The 25,566-nt window shown below is 36.3% G+C and overlaps 1 protein-coding gene across 1 annotated transcript in view; it reads left to right on the forward strand.

The window, feature by feature from the left end:
- The first annotated feature begins 275 nt into the window (after window positions 1-275).
- LOC113227515 (pyruvate dehydrogenase (acetyl-transferring) kinase, mitochondrial) overlaps window positions 276-25,566 on the forward strand; it is a 63,780-nt gene continuing 38,489 nt past the window's right edge. The window contains exon 1 of the mRNA XM_026460452.1: window positions 276-378. Within this exon, the coding sequence (XP_026316237.1) occupies window positions 276-378 (103 nt within the window). The remainder of the gene's footprint in view (window positions 379-25,566) is intronic.

Genomic DNA, 25,566 nt, shown 5'->3' on the forward strand with positions numbered 1-25,566 from the left:
AGATTTAATAGTTTTGAAACGTGTTATGATGTTACTCAGTAATCATATCGAAACAATAAAAGCGAGTATCTCAGCGCAACACTAGTCAGTAGGAATTTCCTCTTGATAGCGGAAGAATGTTTTGCAATTTTGCGAAAATAGTTTAACTTAAGAATTTCTATTTCCACTCAAACATAAAGTAGAACATGTGTAATAAATACTTTTAAAGTATAAGCGAGAATTTTTACAAGTGATTTTATTACTTTTTTATTTGTGGTTGCAAAATTTATGAAAAAATGAGGTTGGCCGGAGCTATATTCTCCAATGTGACGAAAATGCTGGACTTTTATTCACAATTTAATCCATCGCCGTTGTCTATAAAACAGTTTATAGACTTTGGTAAGTGCTTTATCGATTAATTCTTACTATAACGTACTCAAATTGTCAGTTTCAAGGCCGAGACTACGTGTGTAATAAAGTTTATTTATTTTTACACGTAATAAAGCTCGTATTACGTTATAAAGGGCAGCTTCGTTGCAATAACAATGCTTTTGTTACCTGCAGCATTTACTTGTTAATATATATTTACGGTAAAACTTTAAATGAAGGTAGTAAACATTTTAAGGATTAACTTTTGAAGACCGTCTACGTCTTCCAAGACCACGTTCTAATCTGAAACAAATTTACGCGATAACGTACTGAAAGTGTGTCCAATTGACTATAACAAAAGTCATTAATATTGTTCTATAAATGCTGGAAATATGAGTTAGTGTAGTATACAATGTTAAAAAATGTGTTTAAAAAAAAGAACGAAAAAAGTTTATTTTCTAATCTTATGATAAAATGTAAATCATAACAAAAAATTAAATAACCTTATGATTATAGACAAAATAAAAATAAAACAAATAAATAAAAGAAGTCCATTTAAATTTTTTTTTTCTAAATTAATGGCTTGTGAGACTAAGTTGTCTCAATTCTGCCAATTTAAAATGTTATCAAAATTGTCTTCGCTCAGTTTTTTTGTGACGAGACGTGAGAAAACTCCTCATTAGGCTGGTTTTCATTGAAGCCGAATAAATAACAAGGGTGATGTTGCTTCCTCTTAGTAAAATTCTAAAAAGGCATAATGTACCAATATGTCCTTGAAAACTAAAACAATTGATTAGAATCACACAGTTTATTCAGCTGGGTAGCTAGAATTAAAGTGTCATTACAGTGCCCAAATACACTTAAAACATTATTTATAATAATAAAATAACAAGTACCTACACACAAAATCAAAACAACATCGGTATTATAATGTATGCAATAACCTTAACTAGGCAAAAATCAAAATTAAAAAAGTAAAAAATAAATGCAAGTGTACTTTTACTTTGAGATGTTTCTTTTTTATTTCTTTAGCCCTCTCTATGGAAGAGACCCGTTGCCAGCAATGGGATGTATATCGATATCTCCCAGTAAGTTGTTGTAAGCTACAAAATAGCATTTTTTACTTTTTAATTTAAAATATGTACATAAAAAGGATATATTTAAGTTAAAAAGTAAAAATAAAATATGAAGAGATATCATCATTTCGAGTTCTTAGGTTTTCGCGATTGTTACATATAGGAAATGAAACTATTTTTCCGGACTTAAATTGTGTATATTTGTTCAGTCAACTATGACCATGGTGCCTGAAAAGGGCCCGAAACATCAGTTTGTTTGAAAAAACAAATATACTCGATTTAAATCTAAAAAAATAGTTTCATTTCCTACGTTTCAACAGGTTTTGATACTGTTTAGAGGCAGATGTCGTTCTTGTACATTGATAAAAAGTTGTGAATTATTATGTCCACATCTCCATGCTGTTTATTTAATATAATAAAACACTATCAGGTCAGCTGATACATAGATAAATGAGCCTCAAATGTATTTTTAATCAATATTTCCAAATTACAATGACTATTGTAATAGTAGATTATAATAAAAAATATTATTATTTATTCTTACTAACTTTGGGAGACCTAAACTTTTGTGAAAGATATGGTCGTGACTGGAATAGATAAGGGAATGCTTTGATGGTTTAATTATATGAAGACCATGAGTGTCAGCAAAATAACAACCCTGTATAGATTTAATATTGATATAAAGAAAGACTTATCTCAACCGAATAGAGGACATTGCGTTTCATGTCAGCAGTCCAAGTGGAAGCTACTGCATGGACATAAACTTTTTTTTATAATAGTATCATAGATAAATAAAAAAGACACTTTGTAACAAAAACTTAGTAAGTGACTGTACGAACACGTCGTGCTGATGGCAAAATCGGCACTGTAACTGTTATGGACACGCCTGTCCATAACAGTTACAGAGCCGCTCAGAGCTTCAGATCACAAAGATCTGACTGCGCCCAACACCCTGATATGTAAGTTTTCAAGTCCCATGTGCCTGTAATTTCACCAGCACCCTTACCCGTCTAAACCGGAATGCGGTAATGCTAACATTACAGCTTGGCGGCAGAAACAAATTAAGTGCCAGTACTTCCCTGGACGAACTCTTTCACAAGGAGCTCTACTGCTATTTTCTCTTTTTGACCTCTATCTCTGACCGGCACAAACCGATTCCATATTAGTCAATGTGGTGAGTCCTTTATAAGTTACAAATAAAGAGGTGCATATGAAAAGATGATCATGGAGGAACCAAAAGAACTATGTCAGGAGCATAGTGGGTAAAGGACCATACTGTAGGCCATAGACAGACAGATAATAATAATGCAAACACTCAACATAGCCCCACACTAGGGAAACCCGGACCTCTGCATGGTTATCGTTCGGGCACGGAGGGAGGATGTTGCAGGTATTGTTCTTGTGTCTTAATGAAATAGTTTGATATTTTCTAACAAAACTTTTTTAGGTTAACAAAAGTTTTTCTGTCTGTCTCGGTCTTCTGTTGACTTTTGTTTATAGCATTATTTAGATCGTAGTTTCCCTACAAATGGACCCTGAAGAGTCCTAGGGGGGTGGTACGGGCCTCGGAAGTAATTGGAGGCGTTAATGCTGTCCAGAGTGATATTTGATCTTGTCTACGTGGGCGGTGTGCGGAAAAGTTTGGGAATCTATGATTTAGAGCTATTGTTTAGTGTAATGAGTATAATTTGTCACATGAGAATGACTCAAATATGTATTTTATTGTTATTTGTTCATGAGTATGTTATTTGTGTTTGTAAAATTTTGGTACATTCATAACCAATGACAAATACTAACACTTCACAGTTCTTTGTTACCGAGTCATAAACCTATTCAACATGTTTGTTTTTTATTGGCTCGTACTTAGCAGCTTTTAGCAGCAGTAAAGAGTTCGTCCAGGGAAATACTGCCACCTTATTTATTTCTACAAGTATTCTTAGCATTACTGCGTTCCGGCTTAGAAGGGTACGGGCGCTGGTGCAATTACAGGCACATGGGACTTGTCAACTTATGTTCCAGAGTGACGGGCGCAATGGCAGTGCCCCTCAGGTCTTTGCGATTTAAAGCTCTGAGTGGCATGACTCCCGTCCCGTCACTTGATATTATGAAAAAAAACTTTAATTTGAGTTCTTTAATCTGTTGTGGCGAAATCGAAAAGCTTTGCCTTCCGATCCACAAAGGAAAATAAATACTTGAGACTTAGTTTAAATAATTGTGCTCTGATCATTATTTATTACGGACCATCTGTCCCAATATTTGCGTTTCCCAATTTGGTGGAGTAGCAAATCATGCCCCTTCACGCATGTTCCGTGCACTCGGCCGCCCCATAACAAAACCTAGTAAGTGCTTTAGACGAAATTTTACAGGAGAGCCCAAAAATACAAATCAAGAACGCCCTTAAACGTTTATGTAAAAATTTAATAGTATTACGAATAATATTGATGTCACAAAAATGATCCACTATCCACTAATTGCCAATTCAATTACCTGGTAAGGCACTTTAACTACTTTAAAACATAGTTAACTAAAACGCGGCTACGCGACTTCATCCTTCTAGCGATATCTTGGACGGTCTACTGGACGATGACTCGTAGGTTGCCTCAAATACGCGCTTTTGGCAGCTCGATCCTCTCCCATTCTTTCCACATGTCCTAGCAAGCGAATTCGAGGAGATTTATTTCCCCGATTATGTTAAAAAATGGTTAATTTTCTGAAAAATTGTCCCTTACTAAGTTTTGCTTTGGAGCAGCCGTACTCCACGTGTTCGTGCCGTCACCTGGTATCGAAAAACAAAACTAACTGGAGTCAAAACCAATGTTAATGAGACTAATATAATTTTACAAAAATTTTGAAATACGATATCATTTTTTTGTATTATTCAAGGGAAACAAACAGCCATAAAACAGGTAAATGATACAGAAACATCGATTAGAACAAATAGACCTGGAGTTCCACAATCATAAACAAGAATTTAGCAAGTAAATTTCGGTTCGACTACATTCAAATACAACAACATAATAAAGTCACATCTATTACATATTGACCATACGTTTAAAGCCAAGAATGTTGCGTTCCAACGCCCTCTGGCAGATTTTGTGTTTAGACTTCTTTTTTCGGATCTAAATCATGTACTTTTATTAGAGTTGCAACGAATATTCGGTTACTATTCGGTATTCGGCCTATTTTTAGCTATTCGGCTGAATACCGAATATTAAATCACTATTCGGCCGAATACCTAAGAACAGGAGGAAGAAATAAGAAAATACAGTTAATTATTTATAATAAATATTAAAAAAAGATTTATCCTCGAAATGCTACAGGTTATTAGGACAAAAATTAGATAATTATTTATATTTATGCATGATCGACAACTGTCACTACGGATTTTTTTAATCCCTTTAGTTTTAGAGTTACTCCGTTAAAACGAATTTGGTACTTTTAATGCGCAAAATTCAACATCTCCTGTCGCATGTTACGCGAACTTCAGGCATATATTTGTTTCACAAATTTGGGCGGAGCCAACGTCAAAACTTTTTTGGCATGAGAGCTCTTAAAGGAAAGGGCCTGAAACGTTTTATACACGATAGCACCATTCTTTTTATACTATTTTTCATATTGTCTTTGGTTTCTTTTTTTTCTTCTTGTTGGCTTTAAAAATTTAAAGTACGATACTCAACCGTTTTTTTTCCATAAAAATATAATTTTCTCAAACATGCTCGTTAATGTTTGCATTACTTTAAAAAAAAAAGTTAAAGTTTATCATTTATGCACCGCGCGAATTATTCCCGGCCAATGCCTGCAAAGTAAGTATGAAAAGCCACGATTGTCCTCTTCTATAAACTTTTATATCCACCTATTAATAATGAACTATGTAAAATAGTGAACAGTGTTCATAATTGCGAGAATCAAAAATACCTAGCTGTACCGCTTACTTAACAAAAAAAAAGAAGAAAATGACTGTAACATTTAAACTAAAGTGTTTCGGTATTCTTTTGTTTTTTCATCTTTTTTGTGTTTTGTGGATTCGCTCAGGACCTTTTGCAGGGAAAAGTGTCGTTTTTATTTTGAATTTTAATTATTTCGTGAAATCTAGTTTAAAGTGGAATAGGATAGTGCTATTGTGCCTTAATCGAAGATTAAAACGCGAAATTATACAAATCTCGAACTAAAGTACCCGTATCGGCCCGTTTTAAGGAATCCCGAGTCAATCCAAATTGCCTATCCTCTTTGTGGCGGCCATATGTACAGAAACAATTAAACTTCATGTTTAGGCTGATGGCTTTGCCAAAGCCTTAATAAATTTAAAATATAAATTGTGTTTTGGTCGCGAAAATAAGTGCTAGTGCGAAGAGCGATAATGAAAATACAGTAATAGATACGCTTTCAAAGACATCATCAGAAGTTTAGCAGACTACTATTAATGGGCCTGGAAAAACAATAACAATTTGTTTTAGCAATTTTCCTAACACGTCAAATATTACTTTTAATATTAATTAATATTTTTTTTACTTGTTTTTTTTTACACATCTTCCTCTTTTTAGCCTTTTATTATTTCCTCGCATTGTTTGAGAAAAATTATATACAAGCCTCGGCGAGAACGGGGATTGCTTGACTCGTGTTAATTAATACAAGGACGAGCGCCAGCGTGCGAGCGCAACTCGTACCTACTCGTCCAACAATCCCTTACTTCCCGGCCTTTGCAGTAATGTACTATTACAGTCCTTTGTAGTTACACGTTTGTTTATTTGTAAATAAATATACGCGATTTCTGCCGTCCACTAACTAAAACGTGGCAAAGGGACAAGTAACCGTTTAAGCAAAAAAAATAGAGTACAAAATTCTCTTTCTCATTCTCAAAACTGAGTTATGGTTTTTTATGATATCTCAAAAAAATATTTTGTCACATAGGCTTTAAGTTAGCGGTCGGCCGATTTAGGTCAGAAACAACAGTTTCATTGCTAATCTGTAACAATCAATGATGTTATACTTGTGTAACAATAGTGAAGCCAAGGACTATATAACTATATAACATGATCCGATTTAAACTGTAAGCCATTTCAGAAAATCCATTGTGTTAAATGCAAACTAAATTCAGGCCAGTGCACTCGTGTAAGTCAATACCTATATCACGTATCATACACAGAATGTATGACTGTATAATTTACATTGAAAGTGTTGTATAACAAATGACAATTGTGACCTCAATTCTACTTGGGTGTTTATTTACGTCTATAGGTACATGTAACAATACGTCCATGACTTGAGGGTTTTATCGTAAAGTATGTTTCGTTGTTCAGACCCGTAACATCACAGAGTGAATAGAGTCGCTGCTGAGGGTGAGAGGTTGATGATGTTGTCAGTTTTGCATATCATAATTTGAACTTTTGTCGAACTAGTTCTATGAGTGAGTGTTGTAACGAATGTTGTACATTCGGCCTCTTTTTTTTTCTAAAAACACAGTGTATAGTTACAGTTTGCTTTTCAAATTTGGTCGTAAAAGATGTCAGCATCCTGGACCTCAGCGATCAGACAAATTAGCAACATGAGATGAGACCACATTTCGTAGGCGCGTTGTCAGGACGGTAAGTGTCCGGCGCTCTCGCCGAATACCGAATTGTTCGGACTGATTAACTCACGTAAAGACATAACAATAATACGAACAACATAAAACAATATAATATGGAATGACTACTCTCCTATTTTTAATTAATACTCTTCTATTTTCTCCGTGGTCGAACGGTTACCACGCTGGACTGCCACGCAGAGGTCCTGGGATCGATTTCCAGGCCGAGAGAAATTTATTTATTTATTTATTTATTTATTAGGCACACCAACAGTTACTACAATAAATCAAGAGTAATTAATACATTTGACAAACTAATCTAATTGCGTAACCATTTATAGGCGAGCACCTCAAGCAAAAATAAACATGTGTGTATAAATTAAAAGGAAAAAGAAGAGGAAACAAAAAATAACAAAAACAGTTTTAACAATTCTAAGACCAAGAAACTAACTTAAAAAGATATATATATTTTTAAGCAGAATACAAAACGCAACAAATACTCAACCATGTTATCTGGTCGAACCAAGAAAAGTAAGAGTATTGTTTCTAAAACCTAGCCGCGAGTCAATAAATATATCGGCATGTTTGGAACAGTCATTATATAGATTAGACATGCGAGCTACAGGGGAGTTACAACCCAGTACCGTTCTACGACGAGGCGGGAGAAAAAGCCTTACATGAGATCTCGGAAGTCTGGCAGGAATCTTAAAATTTAAATTACCAAGCAATTGTGGACAGTCAACCTTATGTGAAATGTGTGTATGGCCTACATTTATTTCTCTCGTGAGTGGGGTGTAATTTGTGGTTGTGTTATGTGTGCGTCCAATGCACCCGCGATACAGGGTTTCCCTAGTACGGGGTTATGAGTGCGTGCGTGCGTGCGTGCGTGTGTGTATTTAATCATGTACAAGTTATGGAGTGTAAGAGTCGGCAACAGTCGATCTCCTTGTACAAGTGGTCGTCCAAGGAAGTACTGCCACGTTATCTATTTCTGCCGGCAACCAGAAATGTGAACATTATTGCGTTCCGTCTCGAAGGGTAAGGCTGCTGGTGAAGTTACGGGCACATGGGTCTTGTCAACTTGTCTCAGGGTGACGAGCGCAGTAGCAGCGCCCCTAAGATCTAACTTTACGATTTAAAGCTCTGAATAGCATTGCAACTGTTCTGGACAGACGTGTCGCTTACCATCAGGCCAACGACTTATTCGTACCGTCACTTGGTATCATAAAAAAACTTAACTCGATTACACTTTGCATCAAATTTGTGTGGAATCTAGAGCCATGTCGTCTTTCCATACATATTTATCCAACACGTAGTCTTCAATATTGTGTATTATTACTAAATACTTGAATACTTTTAATGTAAGTTTCAAACTTAGGTAATTATAATCTTAATATATGCTCCGGAATCTTATTGTAACGGTACAGTTACCCATAAAAGAAAGGAACAGTTTGGGATCCTCTATTTTACATCGTTGATTGTCATTAAGTGATATAAAATATACAAAATTTCGTTAAGAAAGAAGATATCCATAATATTAATCTTAGAACTACGTCTAAGGGAACTGTATACGTTTTTACTATGAGATTCCGGAGCATATATTAAGTTTACCATTTCCTAAGTTTAAAACTTACAGTAAAAGTGTTTTAATTGAAAAGTCATATTAGAAAATTGTTGACTATGTGTCAGATAAAGATGTATGGAAAGACGTGAGTGTAGATTCCACACAAATATGATTCAAAATGTATTCTATAGCATTTAAGTTTATTTGAAAATAGCAATCCCTAGAGTTTCTTAGCTCGTTCTTCTCAGGGAGGTCGCGTGGTGAACGAGCAGTAGCTTAAAAAAAGTGTAAAAATTTTACCTATGGAATAAATCATTGTTTGACTTTGACATTGTTAATTTAATATAAAAAATTCTATTCAGAGTCAACGTACTGGGGATTAAATTTTCAACTCTTTGGCACTTGTTTTTGTGATGAAAATTCATTAACCAAAAATTTTCAGCGAGGTAAACTGACGTCATGGCGAACGAGTTGGCGAAATGCCATTGGGTCAATGTTTACACGTGACGTCACAATGTCAAATGCCACCACGATTTTAGCAAAGTAGCTATATTTACCCGATTACGTTGTAAGCGAAAGGAGGATAATGTTGATACGCACACGTAGCGAGTGCAATATCCACACATACAGTACAACTATTTTGTTTTAAATATCTCTCGGTATTTTCGGGTTTTCGAATGCGCCCGAATACAAATTTTCATATCTATAACTCTAGCCAAATTCGATGTAGAATAAATGTCAACAAACAAAAACGTATGATTTTTAGGGTTTTCATCTCAGTCTCTTTCACAGTTACCACAATTTCAATATATTCCTATGAAATTCAAGTACATTATGGATAATACTAAATCTTGAAGCCATGTTTATAATGAATATTGTTCAACAGAAGTTTCAAATCACCTAAAAATGACCAGTAATTAATTATTTGTGAAACTGTGTCATCCCTAGTGACTTTTTGATTTGAAGGGATAGATTGCAAACATTCGAGTTCTGTGGTAATACAAGTTGAGAATCGGAAATAGATGCTGGATGATATAATGTTTGGTAAATTAATATCACATAAAATCCTACAATTTTGTTTCTTTTCATCTACCATTACCAACCATATAGCAATAAATATTAATAGGATGCAAACACTTATTTTTATTCTTAAATCATACGTATCAATAGGTATTTCATAAACATAATAATAATTGGCTAGGTAAGTATTACTTCTACATAACTGACATAACCCAACTATCTATTTACCTATTTAAATTCCAATTAAGGTAGCAGGCCGTGAGCTGACCGAGCCTTAATAATGAGAATTGAAAACAATAATAATAATAATAATAATAATCCCTGACCCCGGCCGACTGTGCCATTGCCGGGAAATACCGCCTCTCCCATTTAAAAATTCAAAATTAATTTTTTAGGCCTTGGGAGAGGCGAGAGTTTAAAATAAAATAATAATAATAATAATAATAATAAATATCTTTATTTAACTCCACAACACAATACAAAGAAACGTTACAATTACAGTAAATATACATTATTACGTAAGCTTAGAGTAATGTATTGTGGGAGACTGGAGCCCAAACTAAGCAGAGCTTGTAATATGGGTCTCCAGGCACCCAACCCCTAGGATAGTCATGCTAGTAGTAATGACGAAATACAAAGTACTGAGGAGGAAGTAAAAAATAAGTAAAACAAATTATGTGTGTAACAATGTTTTTCTTCTATGCCATCATTCGTTACTCAACAACGTTTTGTTATTAAACATTCTACATCGAATTTGGCTAGAGTATAGTAATTTTATATTTTCAACCGACTTCAAAAAGGAGGAGGTTCTCAATTCGACTGTTTTTCTTTTTTTGGTATGTACGTTACGCGATAACTTTGTGAACTGATTTTGTTGATTCTTTTCTTAATGGGGGTACCTCAGTATTGGTCCCATTTAAATTTGAAGAAAATACTCCACCTATAAGGGTGGGAAACTAGGGATGAATCCGGTTTCGCGCACTTTTCGGTAATTGATTTCAATAAAACTTGGCAAATAGATGTAATTCCACGAATTTTTGAGGTCGGTTTTTTTAGTACTCTGTACTGAGATTATTGTATATGACGAGGAGGTAAAACCTTCTCAAGAAGAGGCCGTTGGTTCGAATCTGGAATCGCATCTCTGAGTTCAATTATGTGCGAAATTTAATATGAGCTGAACTAAATTCAAATTCAAAATAATCTTTATTTCATAGGTAAGCATTATTACACTTGAAATCGTCACATTGGTTAAACTCTACCGCTCATTCGTAAGGCAGATTCCCCCGAGACGAATGAGCAAGAAACTCTAGGGGTTGCTCTTTGTAAATAACATTTACAATTTTTTTTTTTTTATTATTTGAAACATCAGAGATCGAGACTACCTCCATGAGCTAAACGGGTTACTACCACGGATTTTTGTCATCCAAGTACGCAGAAGTTGTATAATAACCTAAAAGAAGTAGTGAAGGAAAGTATCGTGATGAAAACCACACGTCGAAGATTTACAACCCAGTAACAATAGTCCAGGGTAGTACTGCCATCTTGCTTATTTCTGCCGCCAAGCAGTAATGTCAGCATTACTGCTTGGCTTCCGGTTTTGCAGGGTGCTGGTGATTTTACAGGCAAATATAACTAGTCAACTTACGTCTCAGGGTGACGGGCGCAGTCGCAGTGCCCCTCAGATCTTTGCGATTTAAAACTCTGAGTAGCATTGCAACTGTTATGGACAGGCGTGTATCTTACCATCAGGCGCACGACTTGCCCGTCCCGTCACTTGATATTATATGTATAAAAAAAACTTCGGAAAACTTGTGAGGTTCCCAACCCGCATTGGATCCGCGTGGCGGACTGTGACCTAAACCCATGCCCGAGAGAAGACCCGTGCCGGGCTGATGATGATGCAACAATAGAGATGGGTAACCTATCACAAAGTCGAAAATTTTTTGTCTAAATTAACGAAAACCGAATTGTAACGAAACAGTTGTTCTTTCAGGATATGATGAATCCCCCCGTCAAAAAAAAAAGTTTTAAAAGAAAAAAACATTTTCCTCTCAAAATTACTTTCGAGATTATGAAATTTCGACCATTTCGACCGCAAATGTCATTTCGTACTACTGATAGGTAACCATAGAAATGATGTGGCTATTACTTAAAATATTCACTACGTATTACTACTACGTATTTATGTCGTCACAAATGTAATGACGCCACACAAACTACATACAAGAAACCGTTTGAATAGCAAGAGACGAAGCATCTTCCCAATTTAGCCATTCATTATTTATTTATTAAGAATTATACACCAAGAAAACTTAAATTTAGACTGCCAACGGTGTAATAAAAACCAGTTTGGCTATAAACGTACCGGGCGTTCACCATCTAGGTAATAAATTACATAAGAGACAAAAAACGGCTAAACAAAAAATTAGATACAATAATATCTTACCGTGCTATTTATTGTAATTGATGTACTCGTCTCGGGTAAAGTGACGCGTTTTATGCACTTGTTGTACAATCTACTATTATTGTTATATTTTTATGCTTTTGATGATGCTAAATAGGCATTGACTTACAATTATATGGACGTCGGGTCCGCGGTAAAAAGTGTCCGAACTTATAGGGCGTTAAAATCGTATACAGAGCGTCATTCACGCTTTAGTCTTCGTTTGTTCGACTGACAGCGAAGCAAGCAAAATTAGACAGTACTGCGATGACATTACAATTTAAATTCAACGTTTTAGCTTTTTCATATTCCTTTACATGTCACTACGTTTAAATAGGTTGACTTGGGACACTTTTTTCGTGGTTTTTGTATTAGACCCGTCGTCCATTTATTTGTAAGTCAATGTAAATAGGATTAAATTTATCAAATTAATTTTAACACCAACATTTATAACGTACTCACCCTATTTATAGCGAATAAATGAGATTTGATTTGATAGAAAGAGAGAAAATTTTATTCAGTACCATTCATTTTAAATTATATTTACAAAATAAAATATATTAGAACTAAAATTAAGATACCGAATGGGCACCACTCAGTGGCTGAGAACAGCCACGGCATAGGCAAATTTCTTTATATTACAGCTTATAAATAGATTCTCTATATTTAACAATAAAATAATTAGTAGTTATAAATTAATGGTTACCTATATAAAAAATAATTATGAGACAACATCCAGCAAGTCCTCTGTTACATTGTAAGTTTTACTCTTAAGCCACAATTTGATTGTACATTTCGTTTGTTCTTCTTGACTGCGGGTATCTACAGTCAAGATCGACTGTTGTTCGATTTTGAAATTCTGAAAACACCTTTATATAGTCCTTTTGAATAACGAGATTATGTTTTAACCTCTTCGCTTTATAATCACATCGCACTTTGTTCTTTGGATGAGTCGATTTGTAGAAACTTCCTAATAAGACATCGCACATTTTATCTAGTTCAGTGCAGGAAGTTGCTATTTCTAGACACTGCAACTAGTTTAACTCGCAATGAATTCCATTTATACCAACTACACCCGATTGCGGTTGATGTGGCAAGTGGAGCGAGTAAGGTTACGTATTTCTCAACCTTACAGTATGAATAATATATGGTATTAACGTTTGTACTTACAAACTGCAATAATTAGTGTATTTTCTACTTCAAACGATGTTATAAAAAAAAAACAAATAAACGAGATTTTTATTTGTTGTTGATCATGATGTTTTTTCTTTATTTAATCTATTCATAAATCAGAATACAATAGTCCAAATTGGATACAAACAATACTAAGGGTCGTATTCTAGAACTCTACTCAATGCTCAAGTCAGGATTTGAGTATAGTTTAAAGCACTTGATATCATACTCAAGTCCCTGCCATTAGGGTCGTATTTCCAGTGCAATCCTGACTTGAGCATTGAATAGAGTTCTAGAATACGACCCTATGTATTTTAACTAAGTAACAATTTATTTCGCTGGCTAAGTGGATCTTGACCTCCGACACCAAAGTACGCCCTTTCTGTCGGTCTTGTACCAATTCCGACCATTCGTACACATTCAGCTCCTTTGGGTCTAGAGTGTGTGCTTTTTCTTCTCAGGGAGGTCAGCGTAGTGAATGAGCAGAAGCTTAAAAAACGACGTTTACAAGTGTAAAAGTTTTACTTATGGAATAATTGATTGTTTGACTTTGACTTGATGTTGTTATATTATAATGATTAATATGAAGATCGAACACTTAGAAAAAATTCCTTCGATCCGGCCGGATTCGAACCAACGTCTTCTAGCAAACCGTATCGCACCTTACTCCGACTTTCCGAGGTGTATCCGTGCCGATAAGGGACCACTTTGAGCTACCTAACCTCAACTTTGGGCGATACAACGAGTGCTTGGCAAAAACTGCTGCCAGAAAACTAGACATACTTTACAAGGTCAGGCGGTACTTTACACCTGAACAGCTTTTAAATCTGTATGAAGCACAAGTTCGATCGTGTATGGAGTACTGCTGCCACCTTTGGAACGGCTCTGCTCAATACCAGTGAGCTGCCTTGGACTCGGTGGAGCGAAAAGCAAAGAGGCTTATTAACAACAATTCTCTTGTGGAGTCGAAGCTTCAAAATCACGACCATCGCAGAAACGTAGCCTGCTTGTCGGTTTTCTATCGGATACATTTCGGGGAGTGTACGCAGGAACTTTTCAATTTGGTTCCGCCCTCACCGTTCCTCCTTGAGTCGACTAGAAGGTCCGGAGCACTCCATTCTTATGTCGTTGATATTCCACCTATTCGCACTAAGCGCTTTGCTTCCTCCTTTCAGATGCGTAGGGCAAAGGAATGGAATGCTCTATCTGTATTTCCCGGAAAGTACAATTTGGGGCTATTCAAGGCTAGAGTGAATAGGCATTTTTTAGGCAAACTCGTCCAATCGTCGCTAAACATCAGGTGAGATTCTGGCCAAGCGTTTGTCTATTATATATTAAAAAAATAAACCGTGGCAGACGCTATGCCAACTAAGCCACGGAATGAACCAGCGGACCTTACAAATATTTCTGTGCTTGTTGCAGATCTTTATTTTATTTTTTAACGACTTTTCTGCCGTAACGTATCTGTTTAACGTACACCTTCTCTTCTTAAGGTGCCATCTCCTACCGGAGGTCGGCTATCATTAGAGCTGTCTGTATTTTAGACACAGCTGCACGGAACAAGGATCTTGTGCTCAGGTTGAACCATGTCCGAAGATTCGTAAGCCACGAGTACACCTTCTTCCAGGTGGTCGCTTTCCCTGTGTCTTTCCTTGCATAATTAATCGGAGTAGGTCGTATTTATCATTACGCATTTAAGACCAAAGTAAAAATATGTTTTGCAAAACATGAGTAAACTTATCGAGTTCTTAGGTTTTCGCGATAGTTACACATAGGAAATGAAACTATTTTTCCGGATTTAAATCGCGTATATTTCATAATCGGTCCCACGGTCACGGTCAACCGTGACCATGGGACCTGTAAAGGGCCCGAAACGTCGGTTTGTTTGAAAAAACAAATATACGCGATTTAAATCCGGAAAAATAGTTTCATTTCCTATAAGTAAACTTTCCGAAAAGTTCAACATGCGCGAATTTAGAATCATACGAAAAAAAATGATTGCTTGATGACAAATATAGTTTTCAGAGTCCAAAGTACGATTATGTACCAAAGAACATAAAAAACTGGGTTATTCCCATCTGATTCGCTAAAACCGATTCCCTGGGGGATCCGTTTTATTTTATATTAGTTTTTATTCCCATCGGATCCTCAACGCAGGGGACCAAGAATAAATATTAATATTTTATTCCCACCTGGTTGATACCCTGGTACTTACAAGTTTATTTTTGGTAGGTAGGGTTGTACTGTATTTAATTTACTTTATTAGAAATGAACATCATTAACCATATTTAATGGTAACTAAAGCCTTTGTAAATTTCTTAAATACTGCTAAAGACTAATTTTCGTTACTTGTGATTTGCAATATGTCAATATTAATGACCTGTCACAAAAAAAAATTATTGTCCGTGATAATTGTAACATTTGATCGCAATTGCTCAATATTAATTATAATATTATAATATTCATTATATTTGATTTCAAAACTTCTTTTTCTCTTGACTGTACATAACTTACAAATACAAGAAGGGGATCCGTTAGGAGTTGCAAAATATAGCTAGGATCAGTTGGGATTTAAAACTGACGGTAATCCGTTTAGTGGATCACATGGGAATATTCCAAAAAATCGTCCACGATATTGACATTAAAGAGCGATTAACCTCGAACAAAGTCTTCTAGAAGTCTCTGGACTATAGCCAAGCGGCATAATCTTTATTATTGTTACTTTAGCTTGTTGTGTAGCTGAAATCCGGAATGACAATCCTTTTCCATTTGCGAGAATTTTTTTTAGACGGAACGAACAAGTCGTGCGCCTGGTGGTAAGCGACACGCCTGTCTACAGTCTACGCCTGTCTACCTTCAAAACTGGAACGCATTATGCTCACATTACCGCTTGGCGGCAGAAATAGGTAAGATTATGAGACCAAATAAATATTTTTCTTTCATTATTTTGTTAATACGTATTTTTCTCAAAACGGTTACTTCAAAGTCAGCAAACAAAAGCACTTTCTCGGGTCTAAAGTCTATGAAAACACGTTATCTGTCTACGATATCGTACTGTCAATACAATAGTGTACTAACTCAAAAAGTGTATTTTTTCAGATTCGATGTAAAACGAATTACTCCCTTCCGGTGAAGATTATTAAAATTTATATATACGTTGCTGTTTATTGCAGACATCTAAACAATTTCCTGCTTGCCAAATATATTTAAAAATAAAACTGATACAATAACTTCATATTCTTGAGTAAGGACTGTTTTGTCCAGAATTAGCTCACAAAAAGTTTATTTCATTTTTAGTTAAGTAGACATATTTTCTAACGACGATTTTATTGACGCGTAAAGAATCAAATTTTACGTTCAGCAATGGTATAACCTTAAAATTTACATATTTGGAGTTGCAGCACTATTGTAATAGCAGTGTGATATGCCCAGATTTTATCAGTTTAGCTAGACATATTGTACAATTTAAGTGTTTTTATCTTTGAAACACAATGAAGAGTCTTAGGAAGCAACCACATTTTTTTTTATTGACGCGGAATTGGTTTAAGAGTCTATACTACCTGAAATGGTTTTGGTTGATTCTGCATAACAGTCCAAGTGTTGAATCACACACTTTGGAAATAAATATAGAGTAAAATTGGGGATATACACATGCACTGATTAGTATACTCTGTGAAAACACAATTCCTAAAAATGTTCACGATGGAAAAAACACAAACTTACCTCAAAGTGTTACAAGAAAACCACTGCATTCAATAGGTACTTTACAAGTAACTTAGGTAAGGAGGAGTTTTTCAATTCGACTGTATTTTCTTTTTATGTATGTTACGCGATAACTCATTTGTGAACAGATTTTGATGATTTTTTTTTGTTTGGAAAGAGGGTACCTCTGTTGTGGTCCCATTTAAATTTGAAGAAAGTATTCCACCTCTAAGTGTCGCAAACTAGGTGAACAATGACTTTTGTGGTCGGTTTGTTTAGTACTCTGTACTGTTTTGTTATTTTATATCAACTGCACTAAATAGTAGACGTATAATATTAGATATACATTTTTTCAATTGACTTGTAATATCATTTGTAAAAAAAATAATTCTAAAGGCATAATAAAGATAAGAGTAAAGAGGAAAATAAAGCTAGTGTCCTGCCACTCGACCCAAGCAAAATGAAACGTATTGTTACAGGAAAGAATTTAATACGAGCTGAGGTAGTATGGACTCTTAAGCAGGACAGAGAAAGTTTTATGTCCATGCAACACGGTACGAAATTATTGTTATTTATAGGCGATTGCATCGACGCAGTGGCGCGCTTGCATCACTGCTTAAAATCGCGCGTGTGTGTGTAAAGGTAGACAATTAGTGGCTGCATCGCTACTGCATCATGTTTGAATCGCTGCTAAAAATAAAAGGCTCTAAGATATTCATTTTCATTGATAATTAGTTTGATTATTCATGATTTTTTTTTATAACATCATGTGTCGGGACGAAAAAATCGTGCGCCTGATGGTAAGCAACACGCCTGTCCATAAACAGTTACAGTGCCACTCAGAGCTTTAAATTGCAAAGTTCTGAGGGGCACACTACCACTGCGCCCGTCACCCTGATACATAAGTTGACAAGCCCCTTGTGCCTGTAATTCACCAGCACCCTTACCCTTCAAAACCGGAACACAGTAATGCTGACGTTACTGCTTGGCGGCAAAAATAATTAGCACACACAATAATATGAAACAACAAATAACGAAAAAAAAATATGACAAAAAAAACGCAAAACAAAACATATAAAATAACAAAAAGGTATGATATCAAATAAATATACACAATAAACAACATATATTTACTAATTCATTAAAAGCAAGTTGTGAGGTTTGTTTGAAAAAAACGAAGATGAAACGGAGAAGAAATATTTATATTCGGAGCAATAGTTTAATTTCCTATGTGTAACAATCGCGAAAACATAAGAACTCGATAACGTGACTTTTCAGCAAAAATATAACTTTTCTAACACTACTCTCTAACTTTTGCAACACTGGTCCACTTGCACAAATAATACCGCCAGATATTTTGATTACACCCTGTATATCTGTTTATTTCAAAGCAAACCTGTTGCCAGACACTTGACATACACTTTTATCTCTAACGTTCTGTATATAGATAAATAATATCATTCCTTTATCGTAAACCTTTGTACTTTTGCTTTTATTTTTGCCGATATGGTTTCTCTTGTTGCCAAGACCTTGAAGATTCGGAATGAAAAAAAAAAATATCCACCAATGACACCAATTACCTGAGGCCTGAGTGTAAAGACGGATGGCCACATCCCGTGTATTTTGTGACACAGTGTTTTTGACGATGTGCATTAAAGAGATCTATCAATACCTGTGATTCATTATCAAAGCATCAAAAAAGCTAATTGAGTATAGCCTGTAGAAGCTGGGGTTATAAAGTTAATATAGGTTATGTTTATTACCTTCCCCTATATTTCGCTTCAGATGTTTGTTCGTAGTAGCAGAAAACAACAAGTTTTCAGTTTGTTCCCAAAAATACTTGCTGAATATTCCCAAATCTGCCAAACTATGATGTTAGTGACGCGCTCTAAATCAATATGATAAAAGAAAAAGTAGAGTTTTCTAAATTCGTACCGATATTCGAACCCATGACTTTTTCGTTTAGGCCCACTATGACGGGACGCCACGCTGAGGGTTTCTTATGTAACCAATAATAATATAAAGAATAATAATAATTTATTTAAGAAAAGACGGTACATGTGCAAGCTAATTGATCTACAGCAATTCAAAATTATTAAGATTGTACATGCATTTCGTGAATTTCGATTGAAACCGTCATAACCTGTTCTACCTTAATTGTATGACGTTATATTTGAAAGAAGGATGGCGACATCCCGTGTATTTTGTGACCCAGTGTTTTTGACGACGCGCATTGCAAGAGGCTTATCAATACTTGTGATTCATTATCAAAGCATCAAGAAAGCTAATGGAGTACAGCCTGTAGAAGCTGGGGTTATAAAGTTGATATATGTTATGTTATAACATTGTCCTGTATTTCTCTTTTAGGTGTTTGTCCGTTGTAGTGCCAAAATCTACAACATTTAATACAACGTTAATATGTTCTGCCGCAATGAAAATGAATAAAAATTAAATCTGCTCAAATGGCGGAAATCTACCACAAATGGTCACACTGTTCTCAATCTAAATGTGACATTGACATTGGCAAGTTGTCTTCTAACTTTCTTACCTCTCATCTAAATATTGTGTAAACATTTTTCTCACATTGTGTTTTAATTTTTACATTATGTTACTACTGTTTAATTGATTATAAGGTTTTTAACCTGAACATAAATAAATAAATAAATGACTATCAAATGGGTAGAGTAGTTGCTCCCTTCATTTAGAAAATAGCTAGCGATTTACTCGTAAACAGTAATAGGAAGTGCCATCATTCCGAAACAAAACAATAACTTCTAGCAACAAAAATAACACACACAAAAAAATATTTTCTAGAAATGTCAATGTGTATCATGTAATTGTGATATACTGGCACCGTTCTCGACTCAAAATCATAAATAATCAATTGTTCTCATTAAATGCACAATTGTGCTTCAATATTGGCTACTGGCATCAACAGAACTCTTAATGAGATCATTTTGAAATAGATTTTAAATTCTTACTTGACCGTGTCGCTTCTCTACGAAGTTTGGCGACCATCATGGCTCATTTTTGAACCTACCGCACTAAAGAGGGAACGTGTGTTAAGATTAAACCCCTCTTTAAGATCCTTCAACCAGGACCAAGCTGTTCCAACGTCTGAGCGAGACGTCTGATGAGGTTCAGCTCAGGTACCCAGCGGCGCAGCTAGTCATTCTGGGGGACTTTAATGCTCACCATCAAGAATGGTTGTTCCCATACCAGATGACCGATCACGCTGGGAGAGAGACGCGTAAACTTGCGTTAACGCTAAGCCTTTCCCAGCTTGTCAGTGGCGCCACCAAGATCCCAGCTGTTGAGTCTCATACGACTAATTGCTTGGACCTTCTGTTAACAACTGATCCAGACCGCTGGGTACTTCCGACCATTGTCTGGTGAAAACTGTATCCGTATACTCCCCATCCGATCAGGGCCCTAGTGGTATGAGACGGGTGTGGCGATAAAAGTTAGCAGATTGGGACGAAATGCGCCATTTCTTTGCGTCATATCCCAGGAGACTCGTCGAGCTGTGCTGATGCTGTAGTCGAGGTTTTTGCGTTTGGGTATGGAGTATTACATACCATACTGTGATGTACTCAATAGACTCCAAACTCGTCCATGGTAAACGCTGATTGTAGTTGTGCTGAAACACGTAAACAGTCCGCGTACCAAGCTTAGGCAGATGCTCGACTACGCATTGCTCCGTGTACTCAGAATTTGAAGAAAGCTTTTAATAAGGCTGCCAAAAAGTGCAAAAGTGTGTTAAGTAGAGCCAAGTTCGACTATGTAGAGCCAAGTTTGTCTCTTATCCAGCAGGCAGCAAATCCTTTAGGTCCCTGGCCAAAGCGGTGTAATCTAACTTTTGTCGCCCATCTTTGCCACCTCTGCTGAGGCCGCATGACTTGCTGGCTCATACTGCAGAAGAGAAGACGAATCTTTTTGCCTCATTCTTTGCAGAGAGTTCGCGTCTGGATGCCGCAGGGAACCTACCATCTACTTTACCTCAAGGTGGCTGCATTATGGCGCCAGTTCACATGGCCCAAAAAGAGGTACTTAGAACTCTGCGAAATCTAGACTTGAATAAAGCTAGCGGGCCAGATGGCATTCCAGCAATAGTCCTGCGTAACTGTGCCCCTGAGTTGTCCCCTGTTCTCCCACGCCTCTACCGCCTCTCACTTGAGACTGGTGTAGTTCCCTGGTTGTGGAAGCTGCAGCTGTGCCGAAAAAGGGAAGCAGAGCTGACCCTGTCAACTATAGACCTGTCTCAGTCACTTCCATACTCAGCAAGACTATGGAACGTGTACTCAACAACCGTCTCGTGTCGTACCTTGAAGACAACGACCTCCTCAGTGATCGCCAGTACGGATTTCGACGAGGACGATCTACTAGGGATCTTCTTGTATGCCTGTCACATATAGACCGAGGCTACTAGAATTACTGATACTACGTTGACCAGCAGCCGCGCGGACGTCGTGTCGATGCTGTGCGTGCGTTGGCAAGACGCTGACGCTGAAAGACGCTAGTGTGGGGTCTCTTAATGTTATCCCTAATATATAATTAACAATTTGTTTACAAACTATAAATAACAAAGGTCAAAAAGACCGATGACGTTTAGTTTGTTCTTTCAAAAGAAACCATCATCATTTCAGTCAAAAGATCCACTGCTGAACATAGGCCTCCCCAAGGAATGCCAGAATGACCTGTCCCGCGCCACTTGCATCCAGCAGATTCCCGCAGCCTTCACCAGATCGTCAGTCCATCTTGTGGGTGGTCTGCCCACGCGGCGTCTACCGGTACGCGGTCGCCACTCGAGAACTCTTCGGCCTCATTGGCCATCTGTTCTGCGAGCAAAGTGCCCTGCCCATTGCCACTTAAGTTTTGCAATTCTTAGGGCATATGTCGTTACTCTGGCTCCCTTGTGGATATCCACGTTACTAATTCGATCTCGCAACGAGCGTAGCCCTTTCCATTGCCCTTTGAGTGACCTTGAGCCTTTTTATGAGGCCCATAATGAGCGACCACGTCTCATTGCCGTAAGTCATCACTGACAACACACACTGGTCGATGACTTGTCTTGCGACACTGTGGTATTTTGGACAAGAAAAGAAACCACCAACGATTAATAGCACTACTTCTGTAAGCTAGTTCATTATCAATCCATTTTATAGCCCCACTGCTAGACAAGGGTCCACTCTCCACTCAGGCGAAGGTTTTGACCATAATCCGCCACGCTGGTCCAATGCAGGTTGGGTACTTTACTCGAGTTCCAATGGTTGTAAACCTTTATTGACGTGCAGGTTTCCTTACTAAGTTTTTTTTCACCGCACAGTGGTCGGAATTTTGATCTTCCCTGACATAGGAATTTAAGGGTCGTATTCCAGAACTCTACTCAATACTCAAGTCAGGACTTGAGTATTGCAGTGAGCACTGAAAATCATACTCAAGTCCTTGCCATTAGGGTCGTATTTCCAGTGCTTGAAATCATACTCAAGTCTGCTCAAATTCTGACTTGAGCATTGAGTAGAGTTCTGGAGTACGACCCTAAATCTCAGACCCTGCCTCATCAAAGTCGGTCCCCAATATATATCGCGTAACATACATACATACATACAAAAAATACAGTCGATTTATGAACCTCTTCCTTTTTTGAAATCGGTTAAATGAAGTGCTGTTTTACTTTCTGCAAACTGTCAAATAATATTTAAATTGACATAAACTCGAACAATTTAATTGTTTTAAACCTATTTCACCGCTTCAATAGAAAAGTGATCTAAAACATTTGAAATGTATGAAAACGAAAATGTCTTTGGAAATATCTCATTAATGTTAAGAACTGTAGAGCTAAAACTTATTAGGTACTTATTGTGACAAGGTCGATAGTGATTCCATTATGACCTTTGACCTTGACCCCGCGCGACCCGTTTCAAAAGATATGGTTTAATAAAAAATGCAATATAGGACAACTTTAATCCACTGGATTAAGGTATTTTTATGATTATAATTATGATAATAACAATATAGATTAGCTTAAGCTATAATTTCTTTTATAAGAATATTGGTTTAAAACAGAAATGTATTATAAAAAATGTTATTATTTATAATTTAGGCGGAAGAACAGTGATTCTTCTTATTATATTTATTAAAGTTGTCTAATATTGCATTTTTTTATTAAACCATATCTTTTGAAAGCGGACGCGCGGGGGTGAAGGTCAAAGGTCATAATGGAATCACTATCAACCTAGTAACAATACCTAATAAGTTTTATCTCTACAGTAATGACATATTTAAAAAGACATTTTCATTTTTTATGTATATTTGTATTATGTTGGAGCGGTGAAATAGATTTAAAACTACTAAATTGTTCGGTTTTATGTCAATGTTATTTTGGGTGAGAACCGTTAACTGATATGGAGGAATTTCGAAATCAATAACGCACGTCCTTGTGGTTTAAAAACTATATTCCGACTCTCTTAGCGGGCGCTGCCGCCAGTACGTTATTCTATAGACTTATTAAAAAACATCCCTCCACCAATATTTCGTAATATATAAATATTACTATACCTCATTACTTTTTAGAAATAACTCTATAATTAATAGGCTTTCGTGGCCGTGAAGTACGAATAACACACACACTCATCATAGCGCCGCACTAGGGAAACTCTGTATCGCGGGTACCATGGACACACACATAGATAACCATAAAGTACACCCAAACTCATGAGAGAAATAATTGTAGGCCATACAAATATTCATTACAGGCATATTAACAGAATTTGCGGCTGTAGTGGATGTTCTAAAGCGGATTCTATAGAATGCCCACTTATACTAACAGTCAATATCAATAATATTTGACAGTTTGCAGAAAGAAAAACAGCATTTAATTTTTTTTTAATTCCTACGACTCACGACTTCTGCTTGATAGGTATTAGGCTACCACGGCTTGTTTGTTAAATTACATACTTTTAATAATACACAGTCTTGACAATTCTCCAAAACATTATGCAATACTTTATAAAGTTTAAACTTATTTAAAAACAAATTGATAAGTGTTTATTATGTTTTCTCTTCACTATATTTTATCAATCGGGTTCCGAATATAAAGAGATAAAATGTGTGTTTTTTAAATTTAAGTTCAAATTTCCAGTAGAGTTCCTTGTGAAACAGTTCGTCCAGGAAAGTACTGCCACCTTGCCTATTTCTGCCGCCAAGCAATGGGACTTGTCAACTTATGTCTCAGGATGATGGACGCACTGGCAGTGCACCTCTGACCATGCGATTTAAAGCTCTGAGTGGCACAGCAATTATGGACAGCCGTGTAGTTTACCATTAGGCGCACGACAAGTTCGTCCCGTCACTACATGTTCAAAAAAAAAATAGATAAGACAAATTAAGAAAAATTATTAATAGGAGCTATTACATGACTTGAATGTTTATAAAATAGTACACTTGTCAGGGATTATTACATGAATTGAATGTATATGAAATACTGCACTTCATCATCATCATATCACTGCTGAACATAGGCCTCCCCCTAAGATTTTCAGACCAGCCGATCATAAACAACATAAAGAAAGTGGCGTGGTTGAATTGGACACAGGTGGCCCAGAACCGAGAGAAGTGGCAGAATCTGAAAAAGGTCTACACCGATGTTGTTGAGAATGGCTAGAAAGAAAAGGAGAAGGGTTATTTTATTTGAAAAAAGTCAATTAGGTACGCTGATTTCTTTTAACAATAATATTGAAACTAATTAAGATATAAAAAACCGTTTATAGGGGGTTGTAGATCTTGTTTCCAGATAACATCAAAGTATGTAGGCTTAGTAATCATTGACGATTAAACGTTGCTAAAGGACCCTGTGTTTTTAACCTTGAAATTCAATACCAAGTCATTGGCACACATCGATAAATGATAACACGACAATAACACTTCGCATTTGTGACTGTAGTAAACAATTTACTCTTGTGTTTTCATCCGTGTGCAAGCGATACGCGATTGCTAATTATTTCAATATTAAAATCGTTATTATTTGCCAGTGACTTACAAATAAATGGACGACGGGTCTAATACAAAAACCACGAAAAAAATGTCCCAAGTCAACCTATTTAAACGTAGTGACATGTAAAGGAATATGAAAAAGCTAAAACGTCGAATTTAAATTGTAATGTCATCGCAGTACTGTCTAATTTTGCTTGTTTCGCTGTCAGTCGCACAAACGAAGACTAAAGTGTGAATGACGCTCCGTATACGATTTTAACGCCCTATAAGTTCGGACACTTTTTAGCGCGGACCCGACGTCTATATAATTGTAAGTCAATGTTATTTGCTCATCCTTTGCTCGTATTCGAATGGTCTAAATGATCATTCATTACTAATCCATAGATTCCATAGACCAGGGTTTCTTAACCTTTTACAAGTCATGGACCCCACTAAATGTTCGATTCGCGGATTTAGCTTTTACCAGCTGTTGTTGTTTGCGATTAAACTTTACATATGAATAGTTGGCGTGATTAGAACCATGATTAGAACGTTAAAGGCGTTGACGTTAGCCACGCGTGTTTCGCTCGCTCCAATAACGACTCCATCCAGGCCATCAAAGGGCGCGAAATTATCAAAAAGGTCACGCGCACAGTGCCTATTTACTCACAAAATATTGTATATCAATTTTTATATTTATGCATTG

The sequence above is a fragment of the Hyposmocoma kahamanoa genome, unplaced genomic scaffold (assembly GCF_003589595.1).
Source record: "Hyposmocoma kahamanoa isolate Upper Pololo Valley unplaced genomic scaffold, ASM358959v1 211, whole genome shotgun sequence".
NCBI lineage: Eukaryota > Metazoa > Arthropoda > Insecta > Lepidoptera > Cosmopterigidae > Hyposmocoma > Hyposmocoma kahamanoa.